The 14,954-nt window shown below is 41.9% G+C and overlaps 1 protein-coding gene across 3 annotated transcripts in view; it reads left to right on the plus strand.

The window, feature by feature from the left end:
* Positions 1 to 2,976: 2,976 nt before the first annotated feature.
* The window catches only part of BBOX1 (gamma-butyrobetaine hydroxylase 1), a 75,127-nt gene continuing 63,149 nt past the window's right edge, over positions 2,977 to 14,954 (plus strand). Inside the window, exons 1-4 of one of the 3 annotated variants that reach the window (XM_055422694.2) lie at positions 2,977 to 3,322; positions 9,309 to 9,386; positions 10,130 to 10,383; positions 11,810 to 11,924. In XM_055422694.2, coding sequence (XP_055278669.2) covers positions 10,165 to 10,383; positions 11,810 to 11,924 — 334 coding nt within the window. In that variant the 5' untranslated portion in view covers positions 2,977 to 3,322; positions 9,309 to 9,386; positions 10,130 to 10,164. Of the gene's footprint in view, positions 3,323 to 9,308; positions 9,387 to 10,126; positions 10,384 to 11,809; positions 11,925 to 14,954 lie in introns of all 3 variants that reach the window. The other 2 variants (XM_055422692.2, XM_055422691.2) reach the window with 2 other exon arrangements.

Below are 14,954 nucleotides of genomic sequence, written 5' to 3' on the forward strand. Positions count from 1 at the left end.
ATGTTCCTTCTGGAGAAGGCAATGGCAAGCCACTCCAGTACTCTTGCCTGGAAAATCCCATGGATGGAGGAGCCTGGTAGGCTGCAGTCCATGGGATCGCTAAGGGTAGGACGCGACTGAGCGACTTCACTTTCACTTTTCACTTTCACACATTGGAGAAGGAAATGGCAACCCACTCCAGTGTTCTTGCCTGGAGAATCCCAGGGACGGGGGAGCCTGGTGGGCTGCCGTCTATGGGGTTGCACAGAGTCGGACACGACTGACGTGACTTAGTGGCAGCATGTTCCTTCTATTCCTGCTTTCTGGAGGGTTTTTAACATAAATAGATGTTCAGTTCAGTTCAGTCACTCAGTCATGTCCGACTCTTTGCAACCCCATGAAACACAGCACGCCAGGCCTCCCTGTCCATCACCAGCTCCCAGAGTTCAGTCAACCTCATGTCCATCGAGTTGGTGATGCCATCCAGCTATCTCATCCTCTGTCGTCCCCTTCTCCTCCTGCCCCCAATCCTTCCCAGTATCAGAGTCTTTTCCAGTGAGTCAGCTCTTCGCGTGAGGTGGCCAAAGTATTGGAGTTTCAGCTTTAGCATCAGTCCAACAAGGGGGCAGCGGTGGACACTATTTTAGGCTCACTTGTTCAATCGTGCTGTGGGGAGGGAGGAACACTATAAACAAATATCACTGGCTTTTGCTTGCAGTGTCTCAGCCACACTGGGTTCCCCCACCACCACCCACCCACTCACGGCATGTGTGCTTTCCCTCTCTATGCTGCTTAGACTCTAGGTTGTTCTGCCGGGAACTGTCTGACGCCGGCCCTGGGTTGCATGCACTTCCCAGTTTAAGCCGCTCAGGTTCAGGTACTCGGGTACTCCACGCAGGCGCAGACTTGGTTGGGCCTGTGTTTTGTGCCCTTCCCCGGGCTGAGCAGCTCAGGTGACCAGGTGTTTGGTGAGCGCGGCCACTGCAACTTATCACCTCCCCCACCCCTGCTGCTCAGTTTTCTGAGTATACAACCAGTGCACCTTCTCAGGAGAATGTCGACCATCCAGAATCCCAAGAAGTCTTGGTTAGCAATGAAGCCTGCTTGCAGTTTGGTAGATTATGCCTCTCTGGGGCCACAGTTGCCCCCTTCCGACTCTGACTGCCCTTGCCTGTTGTCTCCGGTGGGAGATGGGCCAGTCCTCAACTGGCTAGCTCTAGTTAGTCCTTTGTTCTGTGAGCTGGCCTGGCGGTGTCTTATGTTAGGGCTTTTCACAGGGTAGCTATCCCACAGTCTGGTTTGCTATCTCAAGTTAGTTCCCTCAGATTGCCCTCGGGGCATTCAGGCCCAGTCCTTACTCTAAGTAATGCAGCCCGCACCTCCCTGCCCAGTCCCTGCTTGCTAGTGGTGGATGCAGGCATCTGGGCTGCTTCTCTGCTGGGAGTTACCGTTGGGCGTGTAATCTGTGGGTTTTAACTGTTTATTTATTTTTCCTCCCGGTTATGTTGCCCTCTGAGGTTCCAAGGCTCGCCACAGACTCACCAGTGAGAGTGTTTCCTGGTGTTTGGAAACTTCTCTCTTTTAAGACTCCCTTCCCAGGAGGGATCCCAACCCTACCTCTTTTGTCTCTCTTTTTATCTTTTATATTTTTTTCCTACCTCCTTTTGAAGACAATGGGCTGCTTTTCTGAGTGCCTGATGTCTTCTACTGGCATTCAGAAGTTGTTTTGTGGAATTTACTCAGCGTTCAAATGTTCTTTTGATGAATTTGTGGGGGAGAAAGTGGTCTCCCATCCTATTCCTCTACCACCTTAGGACCGCCTCCTAAATATTCAAAGTATAATTAACTAATTGCTTCTGGCATGCCTATCACCTCAGTCACCGTGAGTGTAAAGTGCTGGCAACATTGATGAGTGCCCCCCACATCCACACACCTTCCTCCTATACATGGGAAACAAAACCTGCCTTATTTTCACTGGACGCTGGGTGTCAGTCGTTTGATCTGGAGACCTGGGAGAGGGACGGAAGGGACCACAAATGACATGGTTTAAACTTTACTGTGAAAGAGTCCACAGGGCATCATTAATGGAAAGGACACTGCCATTCTGGAAGGAAGAGTTGTCCTGAGCAAGAAACCAAAGAGGAGACCACAGAGAGTGGATCTGCATTCTTTCTCTCTCTCTCTTTCTGTGTGTGTGTGTGTGTGTGTGTCTAGTTAGCTCTTTAGTTCCTGCCTCTCTGAGTCTCTCAGGTGTGGGTGTCCTTCGGGCAAGAATCAACAAGTTGTGGGCTGAGGCTGTTTGGGTGCCTTTCTGGGAAGGGTGGTGTTTGCTGGGAGGAGGGCAGAGGGCATGTGTCTTTTTCCTGGACTTTACTTGCCACCTTCAGACTTACTTTTAATGGAATCTGGGCCCCTGTTAAGAACTAAAACTTGAGATTTGCCCATGGCCCTCCCTTTGCACTGTTCAGACCCATCTGAATGCCCGGCAGCCAGGCCCTGAGTCTCTGGCAGGCTGCCTATCCTGGCCTTTCCCTTTTGTTGCCCTAAGGGCTGTGTGTTGAGAGTCAAGTCACTGGGCAACCAGGTACCTTCAGAAAAGCCCCATGTTCTCTGGCCACTGCAGTTCATTTCAGCTAAAGCTGCAGAGAAAGGAGGGCATCAGGCTCAGGGAGACCCATCCCAACCTTCCTACCAGCCCCCGAAAACTAGTCAGGCTCCCTCCAAAGAGACTCATAAGGAAGATTCTATGGACACAGAGATACCATCTCCTCTCTGCTCAGGTGGGGTGCTGGTAACCCTTCCCTATTAAACATACATCTCAATAATTTTTTCTCCAAGTGAGTGTTGCAACAATAAAGCTGTTGCATGAACAGGTGGGACAAGAGTAAAGGAGCTCCTGCACTTGCTGCTGCCAGCTCGGGGGCAGGAGATAAAACGGGTTAGAACCAGAGAACTGTACTTGTATCAGAAAGATTCTAACAAAGGCAATGCAAGTTGTACTGAGTCCTGGGGTTTCATGGCTTTAGGAACTAGCAGGATTTAAAGGATTTTCTCTTTCTAATTGCTTCTCCTCTAGGCCATAAAAGCTCTTTACTTTTTTTTTTCACCTCCAAGCTCCCCTCAGGAGTTGCTACACCTTCAGATTGGAACATCCTTCCTCATTTGCAAGCCTCAGCTGTGTCTGGGGGCAGGGCAGCAGTGGAGCTGCCAGGAGCAGAAAGAAAAGCTTACAAGTCAGAGCACTACAGGGACACTGGAGGCAGATCCAACTGGGTGGTGACAGGCACCGAAGGTTCCCTGTGCAAAGGACATTGACCAGTAAAGCCTACGTTTTCCTGCCTTGGTAAGTTTTGTATGGTTTGGGGCCTAACACACATCTGAGAACAGGTATGGTTGAGTTCAACTTTTTCTTATTTGCAAGAGCTTGTGGATCCAGGTCTATGGATTAGGGGTCGGGGGAGGGGGCATCCAATTGGAAATCCAGTCACATGGGCCTCACAGCCACGTGGGCTGAAATGAGGATGGTCCATCAGGCATTTGCAATAGGCTTGATTTTGGAATGCAGTGGATCTGATTGCTTCTTGGCAGCTTCCCTTCCCAATTATGTTTGGCTTAGTCTAGTAGTCAAATTACTTTGCAGTCCCTAAGCAGATCCAGAAAGCATTCAGAGGGGACAGAGGGGATACTGTCTAAAAAGTAGACTGGGTGATGGGGGAGGGAGGGTTCTGGCTGGAATCTGAAAATGTTCACTGACCAATCCACAGTCCAGCCCAAAGGAAATGACTGCACATTATATGGTGGCCCTTTGTTAAGCTCCCAAACTGAATGTAACATGTTTTTTTAGAATACTGGTCAATTAACGCCATTGTATCCTTCTTCAATTATTTTCCTTCCTGAATATAGCTCAAGAGGAAGTATGATGGAAATTTTGAAATGCTTTTCTTTGAAAACAAAGGATTTCTCATAATGAATACATATTATGATTCAAAGATTTAGAGACCTTCTTAAAATCTAGACCCAGTACTGTATAGACTCTGCTTTACCTTGATAAACAAATGCATTGATAATTTGTTTCAATCTGAATATAATAATGTCACCAGATTGAAGCTAAATTTTTCCTTTTTATAGTTTAGGAAGGAAGTGTTTGCATAAAATGTGATACTTTAAACAAGTGAGCAGGCAGAAGGGTAAACCTACTCAAGAGAATGGACCGGTTTTACTAAGGGTTTCATAGAATTCATTATTCCTCTGAGAGTACACTCATGAATTATTAAGTAACTCAGCCACTTATTAAATCAAATTAGCAAAAAAAAGCAACAACTTCTAAAAGTTCAAACGACTTAGGTAGCAAAAGTAATGAGTAGAGTATGTATATACTCAAACCATATTAAGGTTCACGTACTACAAATGTGGTCTGGTCAACCTCTACCTCACCAAGTGGAAATGAACTGAGTTTTATGACTTAAAGGTTGATATATAAAAGAATAATAATATTTTAAGCCTTTATTGTGTAATGTCTGGAAAACTTCTTCCTGTCCTCTCCTTTCAATGAGGAAATGTCGGATGGTGAGGTCAACCAACAACCAACAATCTTGAGAGTTAGCTGCTATTTAAAAATACATTTTTGCTAAATTGAAGTTATTGCCTGGAAAATTATTTGACCATAGATTCTCCATGAGGTAGCCAAGTGTAGTGGCCATGATTTCTGTTTCCTCTGCCTTCAAGTCAGTTTCTTTACCTCTTAAATCTCCAATCATCTGTAAAAGGGAATGATGGCAGGGATCTCACAATGTTTTCCAGAGGATTACATAAGGTTTATTCAATTGAAAGCATCAGTAGAGCAGCTACCACATAAAAAGTTCTGAATACATGGTTCAGTACATGCATCTCATATAATTACCCATGCAATATGCCTGTTTCTTGCATTTTGATATATTTTTTTTTAATCCTAAAACCTAAAAACAGGAGGTCAAACACAGAAAATTCTGTTCTATCACAGCAGGCCTGATGACTTACCTGAGGAAAAGGAAAAAGACGTTAACAGATTCTGACATTTTATAACATGAGTCTTCTCTATCTAGTCTTCCATTACAGAAAAACAGTTTAAAATGATGGTTTTTATTTTGAAGAGTGAGTAATCTAGTAGATGAATCAGCCTTCTCTGGTGTATATTATTAACCTCCATCAATTTTAATTTTATATATAGTAACTATGCAGTGTCTATGTCAATTTCTTGAGAATCCTATCTAAAACCTATTATTCAAATTAGTTGCAATTAGCTTTTGAGGAATTTTTGCACTCCCTTGGATTAGAACTAGAAGGTGTTCACTTTTATATGTGTACAGTAGATTGGCCAATCCAGGTTTGGGGCAACCTCTCCCACCAGGCAGCAATATGTGCTTGGACAACTTACACCCAGCATTTCTGCGCTTCCATTTTCCTTGCTATCAGATGAAGCCACTCAACTCAATGATAGCATAGATTTTTCTTTCGGACTCCAGTTCTAAGTTTATTTTATTCCCAAGACCAACACATAAAATAACTTTCAGAGCTACTTTCTTGATTTTCAAGTCAGCTGGGAAATTTTGAGTTTGTAAAACTTTAAAGAAGGCAAAAACCACATCCATGATTGAAATAAGATAATCTCTAAAACAATTTATTGAGCAAAACAGAGTCCCAAACAAAGGTCCATAACTCTGAAGGGGGAAAATATGGTGAGTTAGCAAGGAAAATGACAACACAGACACACACATCAAGTAATGGGATGAAATTAAGAGAAATCCCCCAGACATCAATCCAAAGTCTGTTTCTCAGGACGTTAATATGATGTCCTCCCACCAAACTCAAGTGATATTTCATGAATTAAATTATAATTGTGAACAACAAGAAGCAAAATAGGTATGAAATACATATTTTCATTTTATAGGACCATTTTAATTCAGCAAAAATGTCTCACTGAGAAATATATATAGTGAGAGAGAGAGAAAGAGGAGAGCTTGCCATGGCACTCAGATCTAAGGTCCCGAGGAGGAGAGCGTGAGTTCGTCGTTCAGTCGTGTCTGATTCTTTGCGACCTCAGGGACAGTAGCCTGCCTGTCTCCTCTGTCCATGGAATTTTCCAGGCAAGAATACTAGAATGGGTTGCCATTTCCTTCTCTAGATTATTCTCCTGAGCCAGGGATCTAACCTGGGTCTCCCTCATTGTGAGGGAGAGCTTCTCAGAGGCTCCCTCAGCGAGCAGAGCGGTTTCAGACAGCAGGCAAAACCCATGCTCGCAGCACACACTGGAGCGCGCCCTCTGCTTGCCCCACCCCGGAGCGCGGCCAGGAGCAGCCGGGCGCTGCCTCCCCCTACGTCGGGGCTTGCAGAGGAGGTCTCTGTGCACAGGGCTCCAGGGGTTCACAGGAAACCCCCCAGCCCGCCCTGATAGGGTGAGGAGGGGGCCGTCTGAGCCACTCCACCCGCGCCCCGGGGTGGCCCTGCAACCCGCGCCTGAGCCACGGGACATCACCAAAGGCCCCCCCAGCAGATCCAGTCACACTTCTCTGCTTTAAGCCTTAGTCAACTAGTGACAAGTAAAACCAGATAATGCCCACGTGTTTTGGAACATTTATGTAAGATTGTCATATGAAATGAAGTTCTTACCTTCTGAGCCTCCAGAGAAGCCTCTCTCTCTATATATAGCTGCTGCTGCTGCTGCTGAGTCACTTCAGTCGTGTCCGACTCTGTGTGACCCCATAGACGGAAGCCCACCAGGCTCCCCCGTCCCTGGGATTCTCCAGGCAAGAACACTGGAGTGGGTTGCCATTTCCTTCTCCAATGTGTGAAAGTGGAAAGTGAAAAGTGAAAGTGAAGTCGCTCAGTCGTGTCCGACCCTTAGCGACCCCACGGACTGCAGCCTACCAGGCTCCTCCATCCATGGGATTTTCTAGGCAAGAGTACTGGAGTGGCTTGCCATTGCCTTCTCCGATATATATAGCTATGAGCATCAAATGTTTTGGTTTTTCTTTTTTCTTCAGAGAAACACAACAACTTATCAAATAACTAAATGGTCATTATGCTTCAACACAGCTCAGGGTTTTTTTAAAATATTTATTTATTTATGTATTGAAGGATAATTGCTTTACAGAAATGTGTTGGTTTCTGCCAAATATTAACATGAATCAGCCACAGGAACACAGCTCAATTTTAACAAGTCAAATTGAAAAATAGAGTTTAACAAGTCACACACACGTACAGGCCTATACATTACAGGAGAAAATTTGTTTTCAAGTACAATGTCCATTGATTTTATTTTTTCCATTTTCAATTTTCATCCCATTTATCCCAATAAAGCTTTAAATAAATCAAGAAAAGTTAAAAAGGGAAACTCTTTTCCCATCCTTTCCTTCCTTTTGTTTGGATTACCATTCACATTTGTCATAAAGTTCAGAAAGGGATTGTGAAGCATAGAAATAACCTGCCAAGTTCTTTCATAGATACCCAAACAATTTAACTTTAGCAACACCCAGGTCTTTCCAGTTCTGCCACTCTCTTGCTGTAGCCTCAGGCAGACTCCATCAGCCACTCTCCTGATGTGGCCTCCTCTCTCAGGATACCCTTCCCAGAACATCCATTTGACCAAGAGGAGTGGGGTGGGGAAGAGTCTGTGTACACGTGTGTGTTCAGTTGCTCAGCTGTGTCCAGCTCTTTGCAACATGCTAAACTGTAGGCCGCCAGGCTCCTCTGTTCATGGAATTTTACAGGCAGGAATACTGGAGTGGGTTGTCATTTCCTCCTCCAGGAGATCTTTCCAACCCAGGGGTCGAACCTGAGTCTCTTGTGTCTCCTGAGTTGGCAGGCAGATTCTTTACCACTAGTGCCACCTGTCAAACCCTGTGCCCCTAATACTTGGAAATGCACTTTCCCTCTCCAGTTCAAACTTGCTAGGTAGAAAAAGGAAAAACAAAAAAGATAAAGAAAAAAAAGAGGGAAAGAAAGCAAAAATGTCAGGTTAGAATGGAACAAGTGTTTGTTGGTATACCCATATCTGTAGGTGTGATCACTTCAACAGTTAGTGGGACTTGGCACAGAGCCATGGGTGTGAGTACAGAACAGTGTTTATTATCATAGAAGATGCACCCTTCAGACAATGTATCTATTAAGAATTAATGTGTGAAATTTCAAGTTTTATGAAAATCCCTTCAAACAAAACATTTCAAGCTCATTGGTGGTAGTTGAGTTGCTCAGTCGTGTCCAACTCTTTGCAGTCCCATGGGTTACAGCCTGCCAGGCTCCTCTGTCTGTGGGATTCTCCAGGCAAGAAAACTGGAGGGGGTTGCCATTTCCTCCCCCAGGGGATCTTCCCAACTCAGGAATCGAACCCAGGTCTCCTGCATTGCAGGCAGATTCTTTAGAAAATGAACTACAGGGAAGACCTTCAAGCTTATTAGTCAGCAATTTATTGACAATGAGTTAAAGTTTGATGATTAAAAATTAATAAGAACGATTGTTCCCCTTAATTGCCTTACTTTTTAGGAGATCTTAAGATGGTATCACCTGTATACTGGTATTTCCCAGCTTCTTTCTCTTGTTGCTTACTTGGGTAATTACTGTAGGTATTTCACAGGACAGTGATGATTCCAGTTAATCTAGGAAAATATAACCAGATCCTTAAATCATACTGGAAGCGTAAGGAGAAAAAGAGTAAATGTAGTCAATTTTTCTGTAGCTCAGAGGTTGGCAAATATATATATATAATTTTTTTAAGGGAAGATAGTATATTTTCAGCTTTATATACTTTCCCTGTTGCATGTTCTTGTTTTATTTTTTTCATACCTTTTGAGAATATAAAAACTATTCTTTCCTCATGGACTGTATAAAAACATCTGACCCGCAGGCAGCTGCCTGTCCCTGATCAAGTTATGTAAGTTATGCTTTTACTACAGTGGGTACAATCTTACTTAAATACAGAGAAGAGTATTCTTTTTCCTCCTCATGTGTCAAGCTAAAGTTTTCATTCCATTATTAAATGTCTTCTATGTGCCTGCTGCACTAGAGGATACAAAGATCACTTGGAAGTTCCAGACTTGAAAATAAAGGAGATAATTATGAAAGTAAAGAAAACAATAAGGAAGGCTGGGCATAAGTGACACTGATAGTTGTCTGAGAGGCCCCAGAATGGCCTGTTTAAAGAAGATATCTAGATGAGCAAGTCTTAAAGGATGTGAGCAATGCCGCTGATTGCATGTTGATTCCATCTTATTGTCCATCTTCACTAATTAAACATTGATTTCTGCAGAGCAAGCATGTAACTAGTAAACAGTTATATTTCCCATCTTCTCTTATAGCTAAAGTCAGATTGTGATATAATTCTGGCCAACAAAATATACCTGGAATTTGCTAGATGGGGAAGAGTTGAAAATAAGGTAGGCTTAAGTGCCACATGATGTTTTTCCTTTTTCCTCCCTGGAATGTAGATGTGGTATTGGTGATGGAGCAGTCATTTTGCAAACATGAGGCAACAAGCAGAAGGATAAAATCCCTGAGTAGCTTGGGCTCCCCACGATTCTGTGAAATCACATTACCAGTAATGGACAGTTATGTTGGGACTTCTTTTTATACAAGAAAAACAAACTCTACTTAAGCTTCTATTTGCCAGATCACCAGGATACAGATAGCCTGGCTCATGAAAAGAAAAGTTTGTGAAAAGTCATCCCTAGCAATGGGGGCAGAATGAGTCTAGGAACTGAGATTTGAAAGTTCCTGGTTTGGCTGGATCCAGCAAATTTGGGCATCAGTTAAAATAGCACAGGTGTGACAGTTACAGTTTCAATTTGTGGGGTATTTTTCTCCGTTAAAAAAATTCCAGAGCTTTTATGCAAGCTTTAAAATGCCTGTGTCATTGGTTCTGAACTTACTTTTTAAAGTGCTATAAGAAAACAAGGAATTCTTTCTGTCTAGATCATGACAGAGCATTTATCTTGTTTACTTTTAGTCACTGTGTTTCTGTTTACAGCTCATGAAATACTCTCATCAGAACAAAGGTCCCAGCACTGATAAGTGAAACCACAAACCCAAGCAAATAGCAGAAGCCAGAGTCCATTCGAATTGTTAGAAGTTCAGACCCAATCCTCCTCAGAGTCCTTTTAACACTGATTTGTCATAGCAGGTAGCTAACAAGGTTTACCCCCAAGGACCAGAAACATGGGCTGGGTCATCCAAAAGGCAGAAGTGCTGGATGGAGCTCACTTGATGCGAATCATCTGGCAGGATGGTGCAGACTCTATCTACCCGGCTGTGTGGCTCCGGGACAACTGTCAGTGTCCCGACTGCTACCTTGATTCAGCAAAAGCACGGAAACTTCTTATCGAAGCTCTTGATGTGTACATTGGGATCAAAGACTTGATGTTTGACAGGAAAAAGGTAACTATCTCCAAATTATCTCTCTCTGCTCTCTCAAATAAAAGGTCTAGACTCAAATAATTCTACTAATGAATTATATTGTATTTAATGTATGTATATATTATATATCAGAGTCAGGAATGTGCTCAATTAGTCTTGGCTTGGCAACCCCATGGACTATAGCCCACCAGGTTCCTCTGTCCATGGAATTTTCCAGGCAAGATTACTGGAGTAGGTTGCCATTTCCTACTCCAGGGTATCTTCCCTACCCAGGGATCAAATCCACATCTCTTGTGTCTCCTGCTTTGGCAGGCAGATTCTTTAACACAGCCATGTATAAAAAACATGATTGGCATAGTTCTTGGTGCCAAGTCAGCAAGCTCACTAAGTGAAAGCTTCTGCTATTATTATTACTATTTTTATTACTACTGCTATTATATTTAATAAAATATACAAAGTTGCTCATTATTCCTTCAGTGAGTGACAGCCTTGAAGGTACAATCAGACTATTTCTCTAATACAAGGAATGCTCCCTGCCTCAGTTTACTCATCTAGAAATGAAGGATAATAACAAGATTTGTTCCTAGAGATGATGTGAAGATTGAATGAGATAATATGGGTAAAATGTTAGCATGTGGCTGGCATACAGTGAGCACTCAAAAACTTGCATTGATTAATATTTTTAGTCAAATTCGTGAGTAGATGTATAAGACTTTATATGGGATTCATGACAGCTCAGCTTTCAAAACCACAAAGCAGACATGGCCCCAGCCTGTTTCTCTCTTCCAAATTTGCTAGGATGGTTATCAGAAGAGGAAGTGTGACCAGCAAGGTCATCCACCCCCACTTCTGTCTTCGTCTTGAATCAAGGACTTTACTGCCAGAGTTCACTGCTTGCTGGCTGTGGGATTTTAACCACGTTATTTCCTCTTACTTGCCTCACCTGAAAATGTGAATATTAGTTATAGCTTCTCCCACAAGTTGTATGAGGACTGAGTTATATTTATAGTGCTCATTGTATAGTATGCACTCAAAGTGCTGCTATTCCTCCTATTATTATCTCCATCATCATCATCATTACTATTTCTGATATTCTTGGCAGGAATCTTAATTGATCTCTGACCTCAAGTCATCACAGAAAGTTCAGGGACCCCGGGTTTTAAGAAAATAAAACAAGAACTTCAGATCTAGCCAGGTTTTTTTTCTTGTGTAATATTTAAGGGGCTTCAGACCTCAGCTGTATCTCCTTGGCTTTCAGTTTCTTTCTTTGCCAAAAGTTTATTCTATGCTTTTGAGTATGTAAGTTAAAAAACAGAAGGAAAAAAAGCAAGAGCTAATTTGATTCTCTGATAACCTTAAATAACTTTCAGAAACAGCAATAGCAGAGAACCAAAGTACATAGAAGCATAATATATGTTTATGTGATGTTTGCTTTCTGTGTTATAAGGTTCGTATCATGTGGCCAAATGACCATTACAGTGAATATGAAGCTGATTGGCTGAAGAAAAGATGCTTTTCACAGCAGGCCAGAGAAAGACTCCAGAAAGAATTGTTTTTGCCAGGTAACCTTGCTACGGTTTTCGGATTTTAACCTTTAAACCTCATATGGTAAAAAATTTGCTCAGAAGCAAATTAAAACCCTTGTATCCTGGTTAAAATATTATTGTAATTTATGCAGAACGTTTAATGATTTACCACACAGATCATGAAAGTAGAGATGGAAGGAAACATAGAGCAGTTCTAGACATTCTAGAACTTGGAATTTTCCACCTCAAAAGAAAAGAAATTTAGCAAATTTGCATCCTTGTCATCTAACACAAAAATTTCCACTCCACAGACACTCTGTAAGTGTTCCTGCAAAGAAGCAGGATGAATCAAAAGCACACTTGTCCTTAATAGTTTTATCTGAGGCCACAAAAACACAAGATCAACAAGGCAGAAGTTTCTAAACTGGCATCCACAGATAAAATTATGTGATCCATGAACCTCATGAAATAGTATACACAGCATTGAATGTGTATGTTGAGTGTGTGTGTCAGGCTTGTGCCCAGCAAATTGCTTGGGGAGAGTTTATATGAGTCTCAAGGGAATCTGACCACAGAAATATTCAGAAAATCCCCACTAGACAGATTCAGTCAAAAAGGAAGACTTCATTCTTTAAAGAAAAACAAAACTTTCCTGTCAGTCTTTTTTCTTTTTAATTGAAGTATGGTTAATTTACAGTATGTGTTAATTTATGCTCTACAGCAAAGTGATTCAATTATACATATAAATACATTTTTATTATATTCTTTTCCATTATGGTTTATCACAGGATGTTGATATAATTCCCTGTGCTATACAGTAAGCCCTTTTGCTTATCTGTTCTACATATAATAGTTTATATTTGCTAACCGCAAACTCCTACTCCATCTTTCCTCCAATTCCCTCTCCCTTTTAGCAACTATGAATCTGCTCTCTGTGAAGAAGATTTTAATCTTGATCTGAGATACAAAATAAGTACTTAATAAGATAGAAAGTTATTTTTTAAATATGACTTTTCAGAGATATACAATAATACAGCTCAATCAGAAGTTCTGGAGAGAAGTGGGAAGTAATAATACTTTGTGCATGGTCAGTCATGCCCATCTCTTTGCGATTCCATGGACTGTAGCCCACCAGGCTCCTCTGTCCTGAGATTATCCCAGCAAGAATACTGGAGTGGGTTGCCATTTCTTGCTCCAGGGGATCTTCTTGAGCCAGGGCTTGAACCCGCATCTCCTGAGGCTCCTGCAATGGCAGGTGGATTCTTTACCACTGAGTCACCTAGGAAGCCATTACAACTTTATTCTCTGTGTATTTTGAAGATTTGTGTCATAAGATAATGTGATCAAAGGTGAATTTCGAGAACATGCTGATTCTTACTTATTTACTAGAATCTTGACTTGCACAAATACACTAACAAGGTAAGTTTCCTTGAACATTCTTTTCCATTGTTAACCAGATATATTGGACCACTGTCCCTTTGGGCAACTGATCAGCCTTATTGGATTTTGTAACACATCTCTTCTGGGGATTCTGGGTCATATACCAAGATACAGATTTTTACCTTACTGCTTTCAAATCTGAAATTCTCAAACATGTATGGTCACTCTGCATGGTTTTCAGTGCTAGACTTACAACAGTGTCCTAGGTGTGGAGATATTACTAATTTGCCCACTTGAACCCTACAGCTTCACCTTGTCCCATGGTTATCGATAGGGTGTGATGTGGTCCCCTTCTTGTTCAAGGATAGGCCTCCATCCCTTAATCTCACCATTCTGACAATTGACAAAGTTTTGCTCTAGTGCTTTCTGTCTAAACCATCAGAAACCCATTTTCCTCTTTATCTAGTCAAGCAGGCTGGTGGAATCCAGATGGATATCCAAGGAAAGATGGTTTTCCTGCCTTCCCCCAGTGAGTTCATGCCTAGATTCTTCAAAGAGTCTCCAATTACATAACTGAATGGAAACTGTCTGGGTCAAATAGCAATATCACAAGTGTATTATATTACTTTTTTTTTTATTTATTTTAGATTTCTTCTGGTACTCAAAATATTTTTCCTTAACTCTGCCTTAATTTTGTAATCCCGTTGGATTTTACTTTCATTTCCTTCAAGTTCTTTTGATGATCTCAGGGAATAAAAGCCAACTTTTTATTATTACAGCTTAAGCTTTTAAGCATTGTAAAAGTATACAGCCACCCCCTCCATTAATATTTCTTGACAAGCACAGTTTTATAGCTTGCATTTCTCAGTACTATCAGGCAGTAGCAGGATGGAAATGATACTACTTTCAGTTCAACAGTGGAAAAAACAGGTCACACGGACAGGCTGCAATCAAGAATAATATAAAAAACTGGCTGTTATTTAGACAGTGGAAACTATTTTAATGGTTTAAAACAAGATCAGATTTTTAAAATATATTCTCAAGCTGTGTGGTTGGTAGGTAAAAGAAGAAATTAATGGACCATTTTTGAAATATTGCTTCTGTGGCTTTTTTCCTGTAGAATTTGACACCTTGTTTCCCTGTCATTGCGTATTTTCAAACATTCATACTCAGAACAAGTAAACAGACTCAGTTACATTTGTGGAAGAGCTTTGTTTTCAGTCCTCAGTGGCAGTGTACCCTCTGTTGCTCTTTCCTTAGAGTGAAGCAAGACTTTTAAAACCTGGTGTCAAGATGCAGATTACTTTTCCTTGATCTTCCCTTGGCATTAGATGTTGCACTCAGAAATGGAAAGACCATCCACCAGAAGAAGCTTTTGTCATGGGACAGTCACAGCTAGAAAACATGGATAACAATCACTCTCTCACACGTTTCTATTCAGTGGCACCTATCTTGTGCTGAAAACTGTAAGGAAATACCAAGTTTTAAAAAGACATATTGCAGGACAGCAATAGAGACTTTGGCCACCTGATGTGAAGAGCTGACTCATTAGAAAAGACCCTGATGCTGGGAAACATTGAAGGCAGGAAGACAAGGTGATGACAGAGGATGAGATTGTTGGGTGGCATCACCAACTCAATGGACATGAGTTTGAGTCATCTCCGGGAGATGGTGAAGGACAGGGAA

The sequence above is a fragment of the Moschus berezovskii genome, chromosome 14 (assembly GCF_049115385.1).
Source record: "Moschus berezovskii isolate FMDL1 chromosome 14, NW_MosBer_1.0, whole genome shotgun sequence".
In the NCBI taxonomy this organism is placed as follows: domain Eukaryota; kingdom Metazoa; phylum Chordata; class Mammalia; order Artiodactyla; family Moschidae; genus Moschus; species Moschus berezovskii.